The sequence below is a fragment of the Pan paniscus genome, chromosome 6 (genome assembly GCF_029289425.2).
Source record: "Pan paniscus chromosome 6, NHGRI_mPanPan1-v2.0_pri, whole genome shotgun sequence".
NCBI lineage: Eukaryota > Metazoa > Chordata > Mammalia > Primates > Hominidae > Pan > Pan paniscus.
Window position 1 is genome coordinate 13,159,467 of NC_073255.2, and position 13,545 is coordinate 13,173,011.

Genomic DNA, 13,545 nt, shown 5'->3' on the forward strand with positions numbered 1-13,545 from the left:
GCAGACCAGGTAGAAAACCCAGAAAGTTGCATGAAGGTACTGAGTTCCAGGTTAGGAGTGCAGAGAAGAGAGAAACAGGAAGCAGAAAGTGGGGAGTGGCTTAGCACAAACACAACACAATGTTTACATACTTCACAATGATGCCAATGCTGCAAATGGCAACACTGAGTCAACAGCATTAGGCACCAGGACACTTAGCTCCTGGCCTTCAGGGAGCAGTGGGAAGAAAACCCTGCCGGGTGGTGACAGGCAGTCTCCTTCTTCATGCACTCTGGGGAACCATGGCCTTGGCACTGCGCTGGGCACCTTCTGTCACAGTTTCCACTCTCTGTGCACCCCTGCTCACTTCTTTGGAGCTATCCAGAATCATGACCACAACCTGCTGTTCGCTTCCTTCTCCCTAGGAAGGACAGCTCCTACACTCTTACCCCTGCCCACCTTAGTCCATCTTTCTGTCTCTTCTCTTTCACGTTAATCAACCTCCCTTGGCTTCTACCGTCGGGCCTCATTCTTCAAACTCTTTCTCAGTTCCCATCCTCTTCCTTCTCTTCACAGTCAAGAGTTCTAAGCCCATGCTCTCTGGTTCCTTTCTCCACCAGCCCAGAGAACATCTTTCACTATGGGCCCCACTCAAGTCCTCATTTCTCATGACCTTTGACCACGTTCTCCTCCTTTCTTGAAATGCTCCTCTTCCTCTACTTTTCAGGAAATATTCTCCACGCTTTTCTATCTTTTCAATTTTCTTTGCTAGCTTCTTTTCCTCTGTGCCTGCATCTCAAATATCAGTATCTGTAAGGTTCCAAGCTTGGAACTTTACTTGCTCTCATTAGGTGATTTCTCATTAGGTGAGGCCACTTCCATGGCTTCAACTGCCAGCTGTATGCCAACAACTTCCAAAATCACACACCTCTCCAGGGCACCAGATCCACATTTCCACCTCCAGATGGTAATCTTCACCTGGATTGTTCCACAGGCACTTCAAATTCAGCACATCTAAAACTAAACTCCTCTTTCCATCTGCACTCTCTAATTCTTCTTCTTTCTGTGGTCCCTATGTTAATTACCAGCACTAAATCTACTGAATGGCCTAAGTTGAAAACCTCACTTCTTTCTCTTTTTTTTTTTGGCAGGGTCTTGCTCTGTTGCCCAGGCCGGAGTGCAGTGGCACAATCATGACTCACTGCAGCCTTGACCTGCTGGGCTCAAGCAATCCTCTTACTTAGCCTACCAAGTAGCTGGGACTACAGGCACATACCACCACACCCAGCTAATTTTTTAAATTTTTGGTAGAGATGAGTTCTCACTATGTTGCCCAGGCTGGTCTCAAACACTTGAGTTCAAGCAATCCTCTTGCCCTGGTCTCCCAAAGTGCTAGGATCACAGACATGAGCCACCACACCAAGCCTCTTTCATCTTTTGCAGCCAGTCTCCAGGTTCTCTCCATTCTACCTCTTAAAAAGCGATTGAATGCATCTTATCTTTTCTATCTTCACAGCTTAGGCCTTAAGAGGCAACACTATCTGTGTACCTGTCCATTCCAATCTTTACAACACTGCCCGACCTATCACTATATGATGCAAATCGAATTTTTCCACTCTCCTACTTAAAATGTTTTAATTGCTTTCTCTTGCCACTAGAGAAATTCCAAACATTTTTGGAAAAAACACAGGCCCCTTTACATCCTGGCTCCCTTCCCCCCAAATCTTACTCTCCTCCCCACCCTCCGATAGAACTATTCCCTCTGTGCATGTCAGAACGCTTGAGCTTCCCCGAATATACTATGCACTTCAAGGCCTTGAGATGATTCTTTCCACTTGGAATGCCCTCCCCCTCCTTTGTCTGATTGCCTAACTTAGAATTTACATCAAGACTCTCCTCAAATGTTGCCTCTTCAGTGAAGTATTCCCAACTCAACATCTCTTCTCTATCCCTCTCCCCATGGGTCTTGCACTCCAGACCTCCCCACTGAAGAGTTAACTGCTCCATACTGGTGGTGCCACTGCACTCCTGTACTCTCCTTCAAGGAGCTAATTACATCTGTATCTCCTGCACTAGACTGTAGGTCCCATGAGTACAGGGACCCTCAAGTTCATCTTTGCCTCCTTAGCACCAAGCATGGCCCCTGGAGCACAGTAGCCATTCAGTAAATATGTGCCGGGCAAGGGGCAATAATTATGTTCTACCACTTACCAAGCACTTTACATGTGTGAAGCACTTAACATCATTATGTCATCGCCACATATTATGAAGGGGATACCAACCCATTTTGCAAGTGAGAAACAAAGTTTAGAAGGATGAAGTAATTTACCCAAAGTCAACAACTGGTAAACACAAGTTTACTTTTGACTTCTGAGCTCCTGTTTTTAACTACTCTGCTCTACTCTTGGATGAAAGGAGCTTGATTAATGGGGCTGTTTCAATAAAAACAATCTCCCCCAATCACAGGCTTAGGTGCTGGGTTAGTCCCAAATCCACTGCCAATATAGTGCTACTGTGCACAACAAAACCTGCAATTGCTGATTGATTTCTTCCTTGATGGTTGTCAGGGTTCCTATGACTAAGGAGAGGGGCACTATTTATAAAAATCAGCTTCTTGGTCCCTGGCTTAGAATGCTCTACCCTGGAAATATCACAGAGAAGACTGAATTTTCCCCTAGGTACTATTAGGTTTCAGAAATTGATGTCTATGCCCTGTTCTGGGAACAGAGATGTGGCAGTGAGTGTGATCATGATGATGGTAAGAGATGGATTTCAATATGCATACTCTTGGAACATTGTTGCAATACTTAAGAGTCACTTCTTGTACAAATACTTTCACTACCTAGAACCAGAGGACCTTTCTAGTCTCCAATCGAGACTCTTAAAATTAACAATGACTACTATCTATATATTCATTGGCCCATCACTGAACACATATACCTCATATTTTCCACTCCACAGAACTATATTGCATTCAGTCACCCTCTCTTAATTCATGTATTTTCTGCTAAATGTATTCTAAAATTGAACTCTGCAATGTTCTCTGATCCTAATGACTTTTTAATATTAGTCCCCTATTTTCTACTAATACCTCCACCACCTCCACAACCATGCAACGAATATTTAGAATCAGTCCTGTGCTTACACTAATTAGTGCATCTAATCCTCCTGAATCACAGATGATCAAACTTGTCCAAGGCCACTCAGCTAGTAAGGGACACACATAGACACTGGGCTCCAGACATGAGGACTATGTGTATTAGTATTCTCTCCCTTACTTGTTGACTTTTGTACACACATACACATGGTTGGGAGTGGGGAACGCTCTTTCTCCCCACTCCCAACCCTTATTTACCTGCTGAATTCCTACTGGTTGTTTCAGGCTCAACTCAAGGGCAATCTCCTCCATGAAGCATCTCAGGGTTTCTCTGCCCTTTCTTCTGTTGGGGTGGGATGCCCCCGCCCTGGGCTGCATTACCACCTGTGTCTCTATCTCCTTCTTGCTTTCCCTGAAAGGCAATTGGTTAGTTGACTCCTCTCTTTCCCTCTTTTACTCAGCTGTAGGCTCCTCCAGAGCATGGTGGGGTCTGAGTCTTGGGATTCTGAGTGTTTAGCACAGTGTGTAGCTCATGGCACATATACAACCAATGCTTGTTCAATACTAAGTCATCCCACTTCTCTGATTTGGTCAAAGGCCTGATGGATGATGTCATCTGACTTAGCAAGAGAGACAGATGATTCCCATCATGAGTGATGCAGGCCATCATTTCCCCACCTTTTCATGAACTCATTCTAGCTCACTAGGTTTACACTGGGACAAGCAGTTACCACTAATTGAGGAACTGCCACTTCTCAGACACTGGGGTGTATGCTTCACCCACATCACGGAGTATCCTCGCAATACTGCCAAGTTGACATAATGATTTATATTCATTTCACGAAGAAGTTTAAGTTCAGTTATCTTAAGCAACTGGCCTACAGTCACATAGTAGGCAGGCTTTGTTATAAAAACAGGTATAAAATGCCCTATCACATGTAGTCTTCCCTGTCCTGGAGAGATTCATTAGTTATTTGTGAAAATTACTTACAGGTCAAAAAACAAAAACTATGTTAATTTGATGCTATAATACTAAATAGTAAATTGCTAGAATAGTGAAAGCGTGGTCAGCCAGGATTTTTAGAGGCTCCAAGGCAGTTCTACCATATGCATCTATCCAGGGCAAATCATGCCTGCAGTCCTTATCAGACAGGTGGAGATGATAATATCTACTTACCTCAAAGGGGGTTGAGTATCACATAAGATCATAGTTGCCAAAGTCCTTTGTGAACGAAGAGGACAGAGGCTCATTTTAGAGTAGTGTGCTGGACAGTCTGTGGGAGACCCTAGGGATCAGAGCTACCTGAGATGTTGCTTAACAGCAGATGAAGGAAGCTTGACTGGGAATCCACATTTATTATAACAAGCCCCCATATGATTCTCTGGGACACTAAAGTTGGAGAAATAACAGGTTACAGCATTGCTTCTCAAATGTTAACATACTCATGGGGATCTTGTTAAAATGGAGATTTGAATTCAGTGGGTCTGGAAGAGAGTAGCAGGCAAGCTAAGATTTTGCATTTCTAATAAGCTCCCAGGGGAGGCCACATGCTACTGGTCCATGGACCACGTTTGAGTGACAGGGGCTTGGAAGATCTATCCCCACTGGAACAAATTAGATTTGTTTTGTTTCTGATTGCACCCCCCAACTTCAGAGAGTGTTTTCCATAAAGCCCAGGGTCTTAGTATTGGTACAAAATTACTTGAACTACTCAAAACCAAATTGAAATACACTTCCTATCACAGGCAAAGCAGCAGCATTCTTTTTAGATACGGATAGCATATGTTTAGCATGTGAAAAAATAATTTATTACTACTGAGTGAGTCCTATTTAAAAGCATGCAAAGCATTTTATATACATTATCTCTAATCTCCACCCCGCCCCTAAAAAGGTGGATATTCCTGTTCTGTAGATAAGGAAATGGTGACTTAAGTAACTTGGTCAAGGTCACATGGCTAGTTAGGTGTTACGCAGGGATTCTGATTTTGCTCCATCAGGATCCAAAGCCCATGAGTCCTCCATACTCCCTCAGAGTGTTAGATATGATTGTGATACGAAATGCATCAGCTTGGGAATCAAGAAAAAAGCGGGGGAAAAGTGTTTTTTGAGTTTAAAGTTCTGCTGAGGCAGATTGCGAATGGTGGTGGGGTTGGGGGATAAGATTCATTAGTGATCTATGTTGCCTCATGGACAAAACATGCAGATAGCATCCTTATTAATGGTTCCCATAAATCTAGTAATGCAGATGGAAAAAAAGGACACTAGTGACCAGCGTGCTGATTATAAACACTGCCAACTACCCTCAGGCTCAACCAACGAAGAGGAAAAATTCATCCTGACCCTTGGGGCCTGTTAACTTCCTCCCTCTCTCGCATGAGGTTTCTGTAATCTTAAAAGTTCATACCAAACATAGGTTTATCCTTCTATGTTATGGCATAATTGCCAGACCTCCATACCGCTAATGCTGCTTGCACCTGAAAAAAATGTACTATTTAGTCAAATACCTTGAAAACGTACTGATTTTGAAGGCTCTGAGTAACAAAATTTTCTATACTTTTCGTGAGGTTGATCTTTACGCACTGCGGTAAAGATGCGTAGAGAAAGCAGTCAGATAGTTACTCAGGTGTTCCAAATGGGGGAAAATAGTTACAAAATAAACCACCCAGGCAATTACCATCCAGTATCTTTAGCACTCAATGATCCACGGGTGGAGGATACAGGGTTAACGTTTTTTAACATCAGGTCTCTCCACAAATAGCCCGCTGTAGCTTAACTGTTACGTTTTCTAAAGATTCATCTTTATAAACAGTACAATTATTTCCCTTTGTAATACAAACAAACAATTAGAAAGCAACATCTCCTGCAATTAAGATGTATGTACAGTATTAGTATAAAACCAAAGAGTGATATTTGAGCTATTCAGGATTATAAATTGATTTTGTCCCTGTGGTATTCTTTACAAAGGGTGGTTCAAAAATAAAGACTGAAATCTAAAAATATATCTTTGGTTTGAAAACTTACTTAAAAGCATTTTTAGAGAGTGTGTGTTTTAAACAGGGGGTATGAAATTGCATCGGGAGCCTAGATTTCAAACTAAGCATTTCTTATTTCACTCCCTAACCACAAAACAGTTCAGATCTCAGATTCAAACCAGAGGGCCACAGAAACCAATTTGAGATTTTCTGAAGAGACTTCACTGAAACGTATGGACAAAAACATGTTTGCGATGAGTCATATTTTATAGGACCTTAATGGCCAATGAATGCCTTATGTGTCTTTCTTCCTACATTCAGTATCACTCCCAAGCAAGCTGGTGACATATTTTCCAGGCCTTGATAATTTTTATACAGTTACCAGATCTCGGTTACTAAGATTCATGAACAAAACCCTTTCTTGCGCTAATTTTTTAATGCCATCTAAATGAAAAGAACGCGATTCTTTCCAAACTAACTCTCCCCAACCAGGCAGTTAATGCCCTTCGCCAGAATAAGGGCGCGATACTTTTAAGACCCCAAAGAGAAGCTCAGGTGCTTTGGGGGTACTACAAGTAAAAAGACAGTGGGAAAGGTTCCTGGAGAGCCGCTTTGGGGGAAAGGCAGACATAACAACAGGATATGTTCGTTTCCAGAGGAAGCAGGAGCTGCAATAGCCCCGGAGCAGGAAAGGCGGAGTCAGCAGCACCCAAAGGAAACGGGCGCGCCAGGGTTTGCTGGAACCGGGGTTGCTTAGGGGTTCTCGCCCCGTCTAGTCCGAGACTGCTGAGCACCTCGCCCCCGGGGGACCAAGCTCAGGCCTCCTGGCACTAGTGGTTATAAAGAGGTACCCATATGCTCTCTGCCGCCCCTGCCGAAAAAAGGGCCACGGGGGGGAAGAGAAAAAGCACACACCAGGCGCCGCGGCAGGTGAACTTGTCAACAAGTCAACCCTGGACGCAAGTCCCTGCCCACCAGGGAGCTCGGGGTCCTGGGGCCGGAGCCGCCGGGAAGGCGAGGCGCGCGGTGGGTGAGTGGGGTGGGCTGGCATGGGTGCCGGTGCTCCCAGCGCTGGGGCCGGAGCGCGGAACGCTTCCCCACCGCTCCCCCGGGGCTGACGCACGCTCTCATGGCGCGCGCATCCTCCAGACCTTCCCAGGCCGGAGGGAGGAGGGGAGGGGAAGGGGCTGATGCGGTTCCCGCACCGGGATCCGGGACCCGAGGAGGCGACCCGCCTATCACGCGCCGCCCGCGGAGGGCAGAGAAGGCAGCTCCTACCAGGCGTCCCCGACCGTCCCGGCTGCCGGGCGTCTCCTGCTGCCTCCTGCAGCCCGCCCGGCGCGCTCCCGCCCCGACCCCGGAGGGCAGGTACCTCGGAGCCTCGGCCCCCAGGAGCCTCCCGGCCGCGGTCGGAGCGTCCCTCCGGATCACTCATCCGACGTCAGCGTCAGCCGAAGGCGAGGGAAAGGGGCGGGGGGAGCGCAGGAACCGGCCCTTCCTGCGGCGGCCGCCACCAGCCGGAATAGCAACCGGCGGAGCCCGTGCGCACCGCAGCGCAGCGCAGCGGCCGGGGGGTGCGGGCGCCCTCGCCGCCCGGCTACCTACCGCCGCCTGGGCGCCGCCGCTGCCTCCCTTCCCCGCTTCTACCCTCCAGCAGACGCCCGCCGGAGCGACCCTTCCCAGGGTGACCGGGGGAAGGTGGGTGGCGTTGACCTCACCTTGCTTGGGGAGGGTCGGGGACTCGGGGAGTGAGTTTCTCTCTCTCTACTCCCCGGGGTCTCTCGTCGACCCCCATCTCTTGGGGTATCCCCCGCTCGGATCCGCCGCCCAGAGTGACCCCGCCCCTGCTCTCCGGCAGGTGTTCCACGTGGCCATAGCGTTTGCGTCACAATGTCCTGGCGGACAGGTGGGAGCCACAGCGTACACCCCAGGGTTCCCTCTGTGCTGTGCGTAGTGCCTGCTGCTTGCTTCCAGGTTAAATTTCTGTAGCTTTAGAGGACAGGAGACTTCATGACTTCAGTGCCAAGAAAAGTTACAGAGGCCTGCTGTACCTGGAAATCAAGTTTGAGCTTCGAGAATAAAGGTCGTGTTTTAAAAACAGCTGTGTATGTATAGGTATATATTTTTCATTTCCATATATTTCTGTATCTTTTATTTTTAAGTTATTGCCACTTGTAGCAGTTTCATCTTCTCTTATCCTTTGTCACCAGGAAAGAACCAAACCATTGTTTCTAGAGACCCTGCAGTATACAGATCACAGGAAGAAAAAGTGTTGGCATAGCTGCTTCCTAATATTATCTATGTGGAAATGAAACCTCAATGTAGTATGACTTCATCCCTAGTTATGTTATACATTTATAAATAAGTTCATTCAGTCGTCGCTGAAACAATTTAAAAGGGCCGAATGATAGTTATTGAGTCATGATGCCGACGAATCTGAAATCCTGCGGTAACATGGATGGAGTGCTAGCTCTATGTCCGGCACATGCTGTATGCTTAATATTTAATCCTTACAGCAACCCAATACTGTAGATAAAATCATTATCCCGATTTCACAGATGAAGACACTGCCCAGAGTGCCATAAAGAGATTATTGAGCAGGGATTTGAATCTGAACCAGGAGACTTAGCTTAATCTCAAGATAGCATGGTGTCTTGCCAGAATGGATGGAGAAAAAGTATAGAATATGTTGACATTTTAATAAAAAGATAATAAGATAGCATAGCTCCAGAAATTTACATAACCGTTAAAGTTATTCTTTGGGGATTCTGTTTGTCATAGATTTGAGCCTGTCCTAGTCTTAACACGAATTTTGGAGCTGAATAAACAGCTCCTCAATAAGTGTGTATGAGTAAACAAATCATGAATATGGTCTACAAAATAGCAAATTGTTGAAAAGCTAAGATTCAGGAGAAATTTTCAGAGAGAAAAGTATCGCTTATATGTGTTTGGCTTTTATTAAAAAAAATTCAAACTAACGTGTTAACAACGCAAGCCAAATGATTTTGCTGTAAGAAAAAAACCCCAAAGCCTTTAAAATGAGAAAGTCTTCCTTACAAAAGAAAGATGATTAAGATATGTTAAGATACATTGATTCCAAGAACTGTAAATTTATGTGTAAAAAGCTATTATCAGGAGTTAAAAGGATAAAGAGATTATTATTCTTTAACAGAATGAAGTGCCGTAATGAACATCATAGGTGCCCAATAAATGTTGACTGAGCGTATCATCAGTTAATTGAAGCATTGAGAAAGGACTAAATCACTTGAAAAGTTTTTCCTGACTCTGTAATGTTCTCCTTTCTACCAGTTACATGAAAACTTAATCAGAAGCCCCATTGGTCAAAGGCTGGCTTTGGGGCAAATATTTAAATCTGTTACAAAACAGCCAGTAGAATGGGAGGTTGTGTGTGTGTTCAAAGTATCCCCTCAAAATGCAGATGATTGGAACAAAAGCATGAAGGGAAAAAACGGGGACAGCTGAGCTGCAACTGATTACACGGTTTTCTTTTATGCTTTGTGAATTCCAAGATGAAAACTATGACTGTGAGTCTAACCTGTTACAGAGGCTAAAAGTGGCTTCAAAAGCAATGTCTAAAAGAGAACAAATACATGATACAAGCATTATGTAGTCAACATGGCACTGAAATTCTTTGGGCTCCCGGAGAGTTTAGGAGAAAACCTTAACTGATTTTTCTTCATTCTAATTATTGTCCTAACACTTAGGATAATATTTGAGAAAGGAAATAATAGACAACTCCTGCTCATTCTCCATCACCACAATGAGTCCTTTTCCTTCCCCTTAAATAAAATGGCTCCATCAATAACACTTGCATTTGTTTCTGAATAACCAGCTGTTGTTTCCATCTTGCAGAACACCAGTAAGGTGCTAGTGAGAACCCGAAACAGTTTCTAAGGAGAATGGCTATTGAATGATGGGATCAGAAATTAGGAGAGAAATAAGGTGCGTTTTCCAGTGTACAACAGGATGACAACATTTTCTATGAAAAAAATCTTTACATATTCAATTCAATAATTTTTTCAAGAGCTTCCCAGATTCAAGATATGCTAATAGGACCACGAGAGTCGGATTTGTGTTAAGCTACTAACAGAGACTTGGAATAGCAGTGGATTAAATGAAATAGGGCTTTATTTTTTCTCACTTAAATTGGAAGGTAGGCAGTCTAGGGCCGGTGCGATCTCCACTGTGTCACTGGGCTGTTGCCCTTCTGTCATTCTATTCTGCCATCCTAGGCAAAGCAAGATTGCCCAAAGGTAAACCCAGGCGAGGATGTAAATTGGTGGTGGAAACTGCTGGTGGGGAATGTAAAATGGTGCAACCACTTTGGAAAACAGTCTGAAAGTTCCTTAAACGATGAAACATGGAGCTACCATGTGACCCAACAATTCCACTCCGAGGTCTATATCCAAGAGAAATAAAAACCTATGTCTACACAAAAACTTGTACACAAATGTCTATAGCAGCATTATTCAAAACAGTCAAAAGGTCAAAACTGTCCTGCTGTAGACAAATGAATAAACAAAATGTAGTATATTCATGTAATGGAATATTCAGCCATGCAAATGAATGAAATACTGACATATGCTACAACTTAGACAAAACTTGAAACATTATGCTGAGTGAAAGAAGCCAGTCACAAATATATTATTCCACTCATATGAAAGTCCAGAATAGAGAAATCTGTACAGGCAGAAAGTACGATAGTGATCATTTAGGGCTGGAGAGAGTATGGGTGGATAGGGAGTGAGATCTAAAGAGTATAGAGTTTCTTTTTCTTCTTTTTTCTTTTTTTTTTTTTTTTGAGACAGAGTCTTGCTCTGTGCTGCAGCATGGAGTGCAGTGGCACAATCTCGGCTCACTGCAACCTTCACCTCCCGGGTTCAAGTGATTCTCCCGCCTCAGCCTCCTGAGTAACTGGGATTACAGGCATGCACCACCATGCCCAGCTAAGTTTGGTATTTTTTGTTTGTTTGGTTTTTGTTTTTGTTTTTTGAGACAGAGTCGCACTCTGTTGCATAGACTGGAGGGCAGTGGCACGATCTCAGCTCACTGCAGCCCCCATCTCCTGGGTTCAAGGGATTCTCCTGCCTCAATCTCCTGAGTAGCTGGGACTACAGGCGTGTGCCACCATGCCCAGCTAATTTTTGTATTTTTAGTAGAGACAGGGTTTTGCCATGTTGGCCAGGCTGGTCTTCAACTCCTGACCTCAAGTGATCCACTTGCCTTGGCCTCCCAAAGTAGTAGGATTAAGAGTTTCTTTTTCATGTGATGAAAATGTTTTAAAATTGGTGTTGTTTACAAATATCTGCAATATGCTAAAAACCATTGAGTTGTGCATTTTACAATTCATTGTGAATTAGTGGTATGCGAATTATGTCTCAGTAAAGCTGTTTAAAAAGTAAAAAAAAAAAAAAGGTGTTCATAGTTTTATTGGCACGCACACACACTTGTGTGCACACATGTACACAGTAAATCCAGTATCTTCCTCAGGAATAGTTACAAGGTAAGAACCATACAACAAACCCCCAAATATGTGACTTATTTTCAGATTTCTGGATACTATTCAAATTCTACTGGCGCTAAGAAGCTAATTATGAGGAAACGGGACAGAAAAATCTGTTAATGAAAGAAATATTTCAGGTCCATCCATTGGATACCTCATGATAATATAAAGAAAAGTTCCTGCTGCACAAATATTTTGCAAGTGTGCTCTAGTCTTATAACATCTCAGCCTTCTTAGCTATCCCTGTTTAAAGGAAGGAAGAAGCAGACTGTCTACCAAAACAATCCTTTTGGATAAGCACAAACACAGATAATAGTGAATTTTATGGAATTGAACTTAATAATAACAAGGAGGTAAAGTGATAACTTTGTCCTGATAAGTTAATATTAATGGAGGATACCACTGAAGGTAAAACAAAACCAGCTCCCCACTCTACCCACCCCAAATCTGCACTTGCAGTAAAACCCCCCCACAAAAAACAAAATAAGAATTATGACACTAAAGCCCCAAAATTCTATCTTAATTCTTCAAAAAGAACACTCATTTCAGAGATATTTTCAAATTAATGCCAGTTATTTTGAATGAGCAAATTATAGGAATATTCATATAGGAAATAAGTTTTTCAGGAGCTATTTAATGGTCTTATGTCTTAAGGGATCCTTTTAGCTGAGTAACTCCAAGGCTTCTTAGTGTTTGCCAAGTTACTGTCCCTCTTCTCCCTCTGAGGTAATCTAAAATGAATTAAATTAGCAATGTGTTTCATCTCATGTGACTGAAACAGTGTCATATTCCTAATACATAGGAATATATATTTATTTGTTTCAAGTGGAACTTAATCCATAGGCCATCTCTGATTTGACGTTGATTATCATGTAGACTGAATTCACTAATATCTCTCTTGCATGTATATGTATTTATATAAATTATATATGGACATACAAATACAAACTACTCATTTACATATGATCTGGTCTATTTTATTGGATTGTTGATACATATTTTTGATGTTCTCAATGTTCCTTATGGTCTTAGATCTCAGCCAACGTAAGCAAGTGAGGCAGAATGCCCCTTTCTCTTGGTGTGTGGATACTGTAAGGCAAATGAACGCTCTACCATTCCTTCTAGACAGATGTTTATAAGCCCCTACAGTTCTGCAATCTTTTTATTTCCTGAATCACGTTTGGCAGCATCATAAGTACTCATTGTACCTGTTCTATAGTAGGGGATGTTGAGACAGAACTTAAGCTATTATTATTATCAATGTGTTTAATAAGAGCCATACATATAAATCTCTCCAGAGCTCAGCTCATTAATAAGAAAAACAATCACTTTCTCTTTAGAGTTGCTGAGAGATTAAAATTAGATAATCTAGAAGAACAAACTTAGAAAAAATGATGTTTAAAAATTATTAAAATCGGCCAGGCGCGGTGGCTTGCGCCTGTAATCCCAGCACTTTGGGAGGCTGAGGCGGGTGGATCACGAGGTCAGGAGATGGAGACCATCCTGGCTAACACGGTGAAAACCCGTCTCTACTAAAAATACAAAAAATTAGTCAGACACGGCGGCGGGTGCCTGTAGTCCCACCTACTCGGGAGGCTGAGGCAGGAGAATGGCATGAACCCGGGAGGCTGAGCTTGCAGTGAGCCGAGATAGAGCTACTGCAGTCCGGCCTGGGCGAAAGAGCGAGACTCCGCAATTTCTATAGGTGTTATAAATTTAAAGGGTGTTATAAATGTAAAGAAAGATTACATCAAATTTTATTAATAAAAATAAAGTCATTTATTCCTGGATTGTGTAATCCTTAAAAACAAATTTGGATTTACTCAAGAATATGGACTAATTTGGCCAGTTTAATTCCTGTGACATTTGTACTTTCTATGTAGCAAAACAAAGCTTTTGTTATACCCTCAGCAGAGCTAGTTATATCTTTAGGCAGATTTGTGTGTGCATGTGAAAATAGAACAAATGTTTA

At 43.2% G+C, this 13,545-nt stretch overlaps 1 protein-coding gene and 1 long non-coding RNA gene across 24 annotated transcripts in view; one reads left to right on the plus strand and one right to left on the minus strand.

Moving 5' to 3' along the window:
- The window catches only part of ICA1 (islet cell autoantigen 1), a 154,123-nt gene extending 146,190 nt beyond the window's left edge, over positions 1 to 7,933 (minus strand). For 4 of the 21 annotated variants that reach the window (XM_057302822.2, XM_034963706.3, XM_057302820.2 and 1 more), the window contains exon 1: positions 7,422 to 7,558. Coding sequence is in view for 4 of the 21 variants with exons in the window: in XM_034963700.3 (XP_034819591.1) it covers positions 7,328 to 7,484 (157 nt within the window). In the remaining 17 variants the exon portion in view is untranslated. Of the gene's footprint in view, positions 1 to 3,334; positions 3,484 to 7,327; positions 7,559 to 7,767 lie in introns of those variants that run through there. The other 17 variants (XM_034963700.3, XM_034963697.3, XM_034963699.3 and 14 more) reach the window with 7 other exon arrangements.
- LOC103787168 (uncharacterized) overlaps positions 7,614 to 13,545 on the plus strand; it is a 77,318-nt gene continuing 71,386 nt past the window's right edge. The window contains exons 1-3 of one of the 3 annotated variants that reach the window (XR_010112568.1): positions 7,614 to 7,747; positions 7,908 to 8,154; positions 9,923 to 10,012. This is a non-coding gene — a long non-coding RNA (uncharacterized LOC103787168). Of the gene's footprint in view, positions 7,748 to 7,907; positions 8,165 to 8,259; positions 12,440 to 13,545 lie in introns of those variants that run through there. The other 2 variants (XR_612950.4, XR_004672354.3) reach the window with 2 other exon arrangements.